Here is a 7989-nt window from a genome sequence, read left to right on the forward strand (position 1 = left end):
CTATGCCAATTGATTTTGCATCCTCCTCTGCCTGTAGCCAATTATAGCTATTGTAATCATGATAAGCTTACCTGACATAGACCAAGGATCAGGTCTGGGACCTACCTGATCAGTATCGTTCAGCAACACATATAGTATAACCTATGGTTGTGATGCTTTTAAACCAAGAATGTAAATGCGCATGACTGCAAGTTAAATCCAGCTTTAAGTCTCTGATGTTGGAGGTGGCAGTTAGACACCATAATAATACTTATTTAATGAATGTGGGAAGTCACACAACACCAGGTTATAGTCCAACAGCTTTATTTGAAATCACAAGCTTTCGGAGCACTGCTCCTTCGTCAGGTGAAGTGGAGAGATGCATATAGGCACAGCATATATAGTCAGAGAACACTGCCAGATGTTTACAGGTAATCTTTCTAACTGCCCTTTATCACACCTCAGCAGAGAGATAATCACAGCAATCACAGGTGTGAATGGTGTCCAAACAGGTCAGTCAGGAAAACATTACATCAAAGAACAACGAGGTGGGGTCACAAGGGGTCAAATGTTGCAGATGCTGGGGTCTGTATGAAAAACAGAAAAAAAACAAAAAATGTTGCTGGAAATCACAGCAGGTCCGGCCGCATCTGTGCAGAGAACAAGCCAACGACGACTCGAGTCTGGATGACTCTACGTCAGGTGGGGTTACATGTAGCGTGACGTGAACCCAAGATGCCGGTTGAGGCCGTCCTCGTGAGTGTGGAACTTGGCTATCAGTTTCTGCTCGACGATTTTGCGTTGTCGTGTGTCTCGAAGGCCGCCTTGGAGAATGCTTACCCGAAGATCGGAGGCTGAATGTCCTTGACTGCTGAAGTGTTCCCCGACTGGGAGGGAACACTCCTGCCTGGCGATTGTTGTGCAGTGTCCGTTCATCCGTTGTCGCAGTGTCTGCATGGTCTTGCCGATGTACCATGCTCCGGGGCATCCTTTCCTGCAACGTATGAGGCAGACAACGTTGGCCGAGTCACATGAGTATGTACCATGTACCTAGTGGGTGGTGTCCTCACGTGTGATGATGGTATCTGTGTTGATGATCTGGCATGTCTTGCAGAGGTTGCCGTGGCACGGTTGTGTGGTGGCGTGGTCGCTGTTCTCCTGAAAGCTGGGTAATTTGCTGCGATCGATGGTCTGTTTGAGGTTCGGCGGCTGTTTGAAGGCGAGTAGTGGAGGCATGGGGATGGCCTTAGCTAAGGCCATCCCCACGCCTCCACTACTCGCCTTCAAACAGCCGCCGAACCTCAAACAGACCATCGATCGCAGCAAATTACCCAGCTTTCAGGAGAACAGCGACCACGCCACCACACAACCCTGCCACGGCAACCTCTGCAAGACATGCGTGATCATCAACACAGATACCATCATCACACGTGAGGACACCACCCACTAGGTACATGGTACATACTCATGTGACTCGGCCAACGTTGTCTGCCTCATACGTTGCAGGAAAGGATGCCCCGGAGCATGGTACATCGGCAAGACCATGCAGACACTGCGACAATGGATGAACGGACACTGCACAACAATCGCCAGGCAGGAGTGTTCCCTCCCAGTCGGGGAACACTTCAGCAGTCAAGGACATTCAGCCGCCGATCTTCGGGTAAGCATTCTCCAAGGCGGCCTTCGAGACACACGACAACGCAAAATCGTCGAGCAGAAATTGATAGCTAAGTTCCGCACTCATGAGGACGGCCTCAACCGGGATCTTGGGTTCACGTCACGCTACATGTAACCCCACCTGACGTAGAGTCATCCAGACTCGAGTCGTCGTTGGCTTGTTCTCTGCACAGATGCGGCCGGACCTGCTGTGATTTCCAGCAAAAATTTTGGGTTTTTTTCTGTTTTTCATACAGACCCCAGCATCTGCAACATTTGACCCCTTGTGACCCCACCTCATTGTTCTTTGATGTAATGTTTTCCTGACTGACCTGTTTGGACACCATTCACACCTGTGATTATTTCTCTGCCGAGGTGTGATAAAGGGCAGTTAGAAAGATTACCTGTAAACATCTGGCAGTGTTCTTTGACTATATATGCTGTGCCTATATGCATCTCTTCACTTCACCTGAAGAAGGAGCAGCGCTCCGAAAGCTTGTGATTTCAAATAAAGCTGTTGGACTATAACCTGGTGTTGTGTGACTTCCCACATTTGTCCACCCCAGTCCAACACCAGCATCTCCACATCATTATTTAATGAAGACAGTAATACAAGGATAAGTTATCTGGTACTTTGTTTTGACATTGTAACAGTTTACTGATATCTCAGTGTAAAATATAATTTGAACTATTAAAGAATGAAGCAAGAAAAATTAAAAAGCAAGAATAGCTGAAGAAGTTGAATTGTTAGCTGAGCATTAGTGTCTGAATCATGAAGTTGATCATGCCCATTTAATGTGGTTGGTTGAGTTTTGTTTGTTTTCTGATCGACCACTGAAATATGGTGGTGTAAAACTGTTTGACCAGGAAAAGTGAAGGGGAATTGAGACTTGGCTTAGTTCATCCCATTTTCACTTTTCTTTCCCAGTTAGACTTTGTGGAAAAGTATCATTGATGGTCATTAAAATCTACAATTTTTATTTGTTGAAATAATACAGCGAGTTACAGTTTTCCAGTTCTGCTGTGGAGTCTCAAAATTATAAACCTGCAAAAATTAAATTTGTAGTTAATTTATATATAACATTCATATTTTGCAAATGCAAAAGACATTCAGTTACCCTTGAGAATTCCTCTACTAAACGGCTCTGTTTTACAGGACGTTGTTGCAAGCTATGTGGCTCAGTGGAGCATTTTCAGAAGGACTGCCCAGACCATCAGCACATGAGTAAGTATGATACAGCATGAATTACATTTGGTTTTCAGAAATTCTATGGCCTAGAAAATCCACAAGGGCACAATCCCAATGTATAGATTCTACAGAACTGATAAACTATAATTGTTAAGTAACAGCACAAATACACACTATTAATTTTACCTTTTTTTGTTGGTAATTGTACAAATAATTCTGCGTATTGTCTGACCATGTGTAACATTTTTGAGGCACTAGTTACCATTGTGAATAAAGGAAACAGGATCAGGATCAGATGGGAAAGAATGAAAGTGGAATTGCCATTTTCAGCTTTGAACCCAAATGAACTGTTGTAGCCAGATATTGCAAAGTAAGTTTGTTTTTATACGTTGTCCAATTAGGATCTCTGCAAGCTCTCAGCATCTGATGACCTCACACTAGAGCCAACTCCCTAAGAATGGGATGTAATGGATAACTTTCCTCGTTTGGGCTCCTGCCGATGGGTCTCAGCCACCAGAATGCATATCAGAAATTCAGCCCAGCGCTGTGTATGATTTTCTGGCCATTTAAGTGAATCATTAGGAAATTGTGTGCAGTGTGTTCCCAAATTTCCAGTCTGTGTTGCAGGTGGGTGAGGTTTCCCTGCCGAAAGCACGATGTAAAAAAATTACCCTTGTAGCCTAACTCATGGAGGAAATTGCAGCTGTTAACAATAAAACAAAGACATTAAGATTCTTATTTCTGTATATCGTGCACAGTGACCTAGAAGACACATCTTTTCAAAGCATCAACACAATGATATTTGTTCTAGGTATTAGTGCAAGGTTTGATTTAATGAGTTTAAGTGTCGTTTAAATTGGGGGCTGTGTGGTTGCTGGGATAAGGTTTGTGCAGTGTGTGGTTTTCTATAGCACTCAGAGAACATAGAGTTTGAGCAGTGAGCATGCTGTGTTTTTTTAATGAGTATATGGGAGTCCTTAATAATTATCTCATGAACTGTGCAATACAGTTCATGGAATTTATGTAATCATTTTAGTTTTTGATTACATATTTTGGGATTTATTGGGCATGGTATAACTAGGCACAATCATCTAATTCGTGATTCTTTTTCATTACTACACTATGTTCAGATGGTCTTGGAAAAAGTTATTTTTCTTATAACATGCAATTATAGTATGTACCTTAAATGGTAATTAAAAACATGATTCTTCAAGCAACTTTCACAGTCACTAGCACATTAAAAAAACAACTGCCCTTCATGAAATGAGGACCCCATTGCTGACATTGTGTAAAGCATTTTGGGAGATGTAGTTCTTTTCCTTATCTCTTTGTGGAACTGCAAGAACAGCTCCTAAAATATTAAACTGCAAATGCCTTTTTTCAGTGAAATTTCATGCTCATCACTTGATATGACTGCTGGAGAATGAAGCACCCTTTCATGTTTGGCATAGAGTATCAAGCTGAATACTTACAATTAACATGATTAGGGCAAGTCATTTGCATGGCATAACAGCCCGTAAATTTCTTAGTATAGAGTTATGCAGCACAGAAAGAGGCCCTTATGCCCATCGTGTCGGCACCGGCCATCAAGCCCTGTCTATTCTAATCCCATTCTCCAGCACTTGGTCCATAGCCTTGTATGCTATGGTGTTTCAAGTGCTCATCTAAATGCTTCTTGAATGTTGTGAGGGTTCCTGCCTCTACCACCCTTTCAGGCAGTGAGTTCCAGATTCCAATCACCCTCTGGGTGAAAAAGTTTTTCCTCAAATACCCTCTAAACCTCCTGCCCCTTACCTTGAAACTATGCCCCCTGGTTATTGACCCCTTTACTAAGGGGAAAAGTTCCTCTCTATCTACCCTATCTATGCCCGTCATAATTTTGTACACCTCAATCAGGTCCCCCCTCAGCCTTCTCTGCTCTAAGGAAAACAACCCCAGCCTGTCCAGTCTCTCTTCATAGCTGAAGCGCTCCAGCCCAGGTAACATCCTGGTGAATCTCCTCTGCACCCTCTCCAATGCAATCACATCCCTCCTATAGTGTGGCGACCAGAACTGCACACAGTATTCCAGCTGTGGCCTAACTAACGTTTTGTACAGCTCCATCATAACCTCCCTGCTCTTACCTTCATTAGCCGAGGCATAGAATATAAGTATCCCATATGCCTTTTTAACCATCTTATCTACCTGTCCTGCTGTCTTCAGGGATCTATGTATATGCACACCAAGGTCCCTCTGATCCTCTGTCCTTCCTAGGATCCCACCATTTATTGTGTATTCCCTTGCCTTGTTTGTCCTCCCAAAATGCATCACCTCACACTTTTCAGGGTTAAATTCCATTTGCCACTGTTCTGCCCATCTAACCAACCCGTCTATATCGTCCTGTAGCCTGAGAAAATACCCTCCTCGCTATTTACCACTCCACAAATTTTCGTGCCATCGAACTTACTGATCATACCTCCTACATTCATATCTAAGTCATTAACGTACACTACAAACAGCAAAGGACCCAGCACCAATCCCTGCGGTACACCACTGGACACAGGCGTCCAGTCAGAAAAACAACCTTCGACCATCACCCTCTGCCTCCTGCCACTAAGCCAATTTTGGATCCAATGTGCCAAATTACCCTGGATCCCATGGGCTCTTACTTTCTTGACCAGTCTCCCATGTGGGACTTTGTCAAAAGCCTTACTGAAGTCCATGTAGCCTACATTAACTGCACTACCCTCATCCACACACCTAGTCACCCCCTCAAAAAATTCAATCAAATTAGTCAAACATGATCTCCCCCTGACAAAGCCATGCTGACTATCCCTGATTAATCCCTGCCTCTCCAAGTGGAGACTAATTCTGTCCCTCAGAATTTTTTCCAATAATTTCCCTACCACTGATGTTAGACTCACTGGCCTGTAATTTCCTGGTTTATCCCTACTACCCTTCTTGAATAATGGTACTACGTTAGCTGTCCTCCAGTCCTCTGGCACCTCCCCTGTGGCCAGAGAGGTTCTGAAAATTTGTGTTCGAGCCCCTGCAATCTCCTCCCTTGCCTCACACAACAGCCTGGGATACACCCCATCAGGGCCTGGGGATTTATCCACTTTTAAGCCCGCTAAAACCGCTAGTACTTCCTCCCTCTCAATACTAATTTGTTCAAGTATATCACAATCCCCCTGCCTGATTTCCAGTCACATCTTCATGGGGAGATTTTCACCTGAGTACCACAATTTTGCATTACAATATCCCGGAGGCAGTTAAAAAGCTGATATCTGAGTGATAAATAATTTACTCCACCTAGTCACTTGCCCTAAGATAAGTTAAGCTCTCAGCATTGTACCTTAGCTCCAACCTGAAAAGGAGAATTCTGTGCTGCACCAATGTTGTTCTTTTCATTTCATATATCAGCTATCTTTATGGCATCTCTGAAGTTGACAATTATCAACAGCAACAACATTTACTTGCATTTCAATACAGCAAAATGTCCCAAGGGACTTCACAGAGGGGCTAATTGGACACAGCAAAAGTAGGGGAAGTAATAGATTTTGTGAAGGCTTTGAAAGTGCATCAGATGTAACAAGTTAGAGGGATTCTGGAAGAAAATTCCAGTGCAGGACTGTGACTGGTGGACATCACCTAATTGTCCTGGCTTGTGAAGGCGCATAGAATCTGGGAACAAGAGTACAGAGAAAAATTCTATTCTACAAAAATATCAGCTATTGTGCACAGCACTCCAGTGATAATCACAAGTAAGGTTGCAGTATTGTGGCTGTTTGCTGTTTTTTTGAGAGTATGAAATATCTCCTCGTCTCCTCTAGCTACACACTGATTGGAGTCAAGAAGACAAGAAAGCAACTGCCTCCGGGCCCCTATCAATGCTGTTTTTTGATCTGTTTGCTGGAAAGTGCAAGAGACAGCCTGGAGAAAAATGTCCCTTCAGTTTTCCTCAGAGCCTTTCCACATCAGCATGGCTGAGATCGAAAGGTGGAATGGAGAGGACTGAGCTACCATCCCAACGTTGTATAGCCCGATGTATTAGAACCCCAAATCTCTATGCTCAGTGCTGTCTGTCATGCCGGTTATCTTGGACAATTGCTGCAGTAGCTAAAAAAAAAACTTACTGACAGAGCCCATAGGAAGTGCAGTGACAGCACTAACAGTTGAAATTGCATTATGCTATGGAAGTAATAAAAAGAAATCCAATACTTTAACAAAGGCTAAATGAGTTAACACATTTATTAAAATAGTGGTCAGGAATTTCATACAACAGGTTCATAGTTAATATCACACAGGTGATTTCAGTCCCAAAGTGTCGTCTTGTAAATCACACAAACACTCTACCAGAGAAGACTAAACTATTTAATTCCAGTAAACCAAAAAAAAAACTCTGCTTCTGTACCGTTCTCAATCCTGAATACAACAGACCCTGTCATAGGATTGCGCTCCGTCCATATACTTTATTCCACAAGCTACCCCTTGTCAACACACAGAATGTAGTACTTTTTTAATCCAAGTATTGAAATATTTAATTTTTTTAATTGATAGATAGTGTTTTTAACTGTACTGTTTCTCATTCTTCAGGCAATTGTGTTTTAACTGTTGGCCGATGGACAAAAGGAATGAGTGCTGATTACGAAGAAATCCCAGTGACTTCAAATACTCATAAAGCAAAATCTAAAGTTCCAAAGATTGTCAATTTTTAAACAGAAGCTTTGAAATTAGAATTTCATCGATCTGCCTCTAGGGGCATCCAGCAAGTCATCCAACAAAAGAACATTTTTCCCTGATTTAATAATTGGAATGTTATGTTTAGATGGGATGTAGTACACTAAAATCCATTTAATACCAGCAGGTGGAGCCATTGTGTGCCAAATCCAGGACTATTGGAGCTAAAACTGTGTTCTTTGTATCTAATTCTAATAAATTGTTGTACGAAGTTACCATGGGATTATTTTTAATCCATATCATTTATTGTAAAGTTTCAAATAGAAAATGGAGATTTATGCTTTACAACAACAACTTGCATTTATATAGTGCCTTTAATTTCGGCAAATGTCCCAGTGCGCTTCAGAGAGGGGGAATTGGACAAAAATTGACGCCAAGCCAAAAAAGGAGATATTAGGAAGGGTGACTAAAATCTTGGTCAAATAGGTAGATTTTAAGGAGGGTCT

At 42.5% G+C, this 7989-nt stretch overlaps 1 protein-coding gene across 3 annotated transcripts in view; it reads left to right on the top strand.

The window, feature by feature from the left end:
• Positions 1 to 7758, top strand: part of zcchc9 (zinc finger, CCHC domain containing 9) — a 68197-nt gene extending 60439 nt beyond the window's left edge. For all 3 annotated transcript variants that reach the window (XM_085989400.1, XM_085989401.1, XM_085989407.1), the window contains exons 5-6: positions 2792 to 2860; positions 7400 to 7758. In XM_085989400.1, coding sequence (XP_085845526.1) covers positions 2792 to 2860; positions 7400 to 7521 — 191 coding nt within the window. In that variant the 3' untranslated portion in view covers positions 7522 to 7758. The remainder of the gene's footprint in view (positions 1 to 2791; positions 2861 to 7399) is intronic.
• Positions 7759 to 7989: the final 231 nt, after the last annotated feature.

This window comes from Somniosus microcephalus, chromosome 1 (assembly GCF_052327205.1).
Source record: "Somniosus microcephalus isolate GS21.2 chromosome 1, FLI_Smic_1.0, whole genome shotgun sequence".
Classification (NCBI taxonomy): domain Eukaryota; kingdom Metazoa; phylum Chordata; class Chondrichthyes; order Squaliformes; family Somniosidae; genus Somniosus; species Somniosus microcephalus.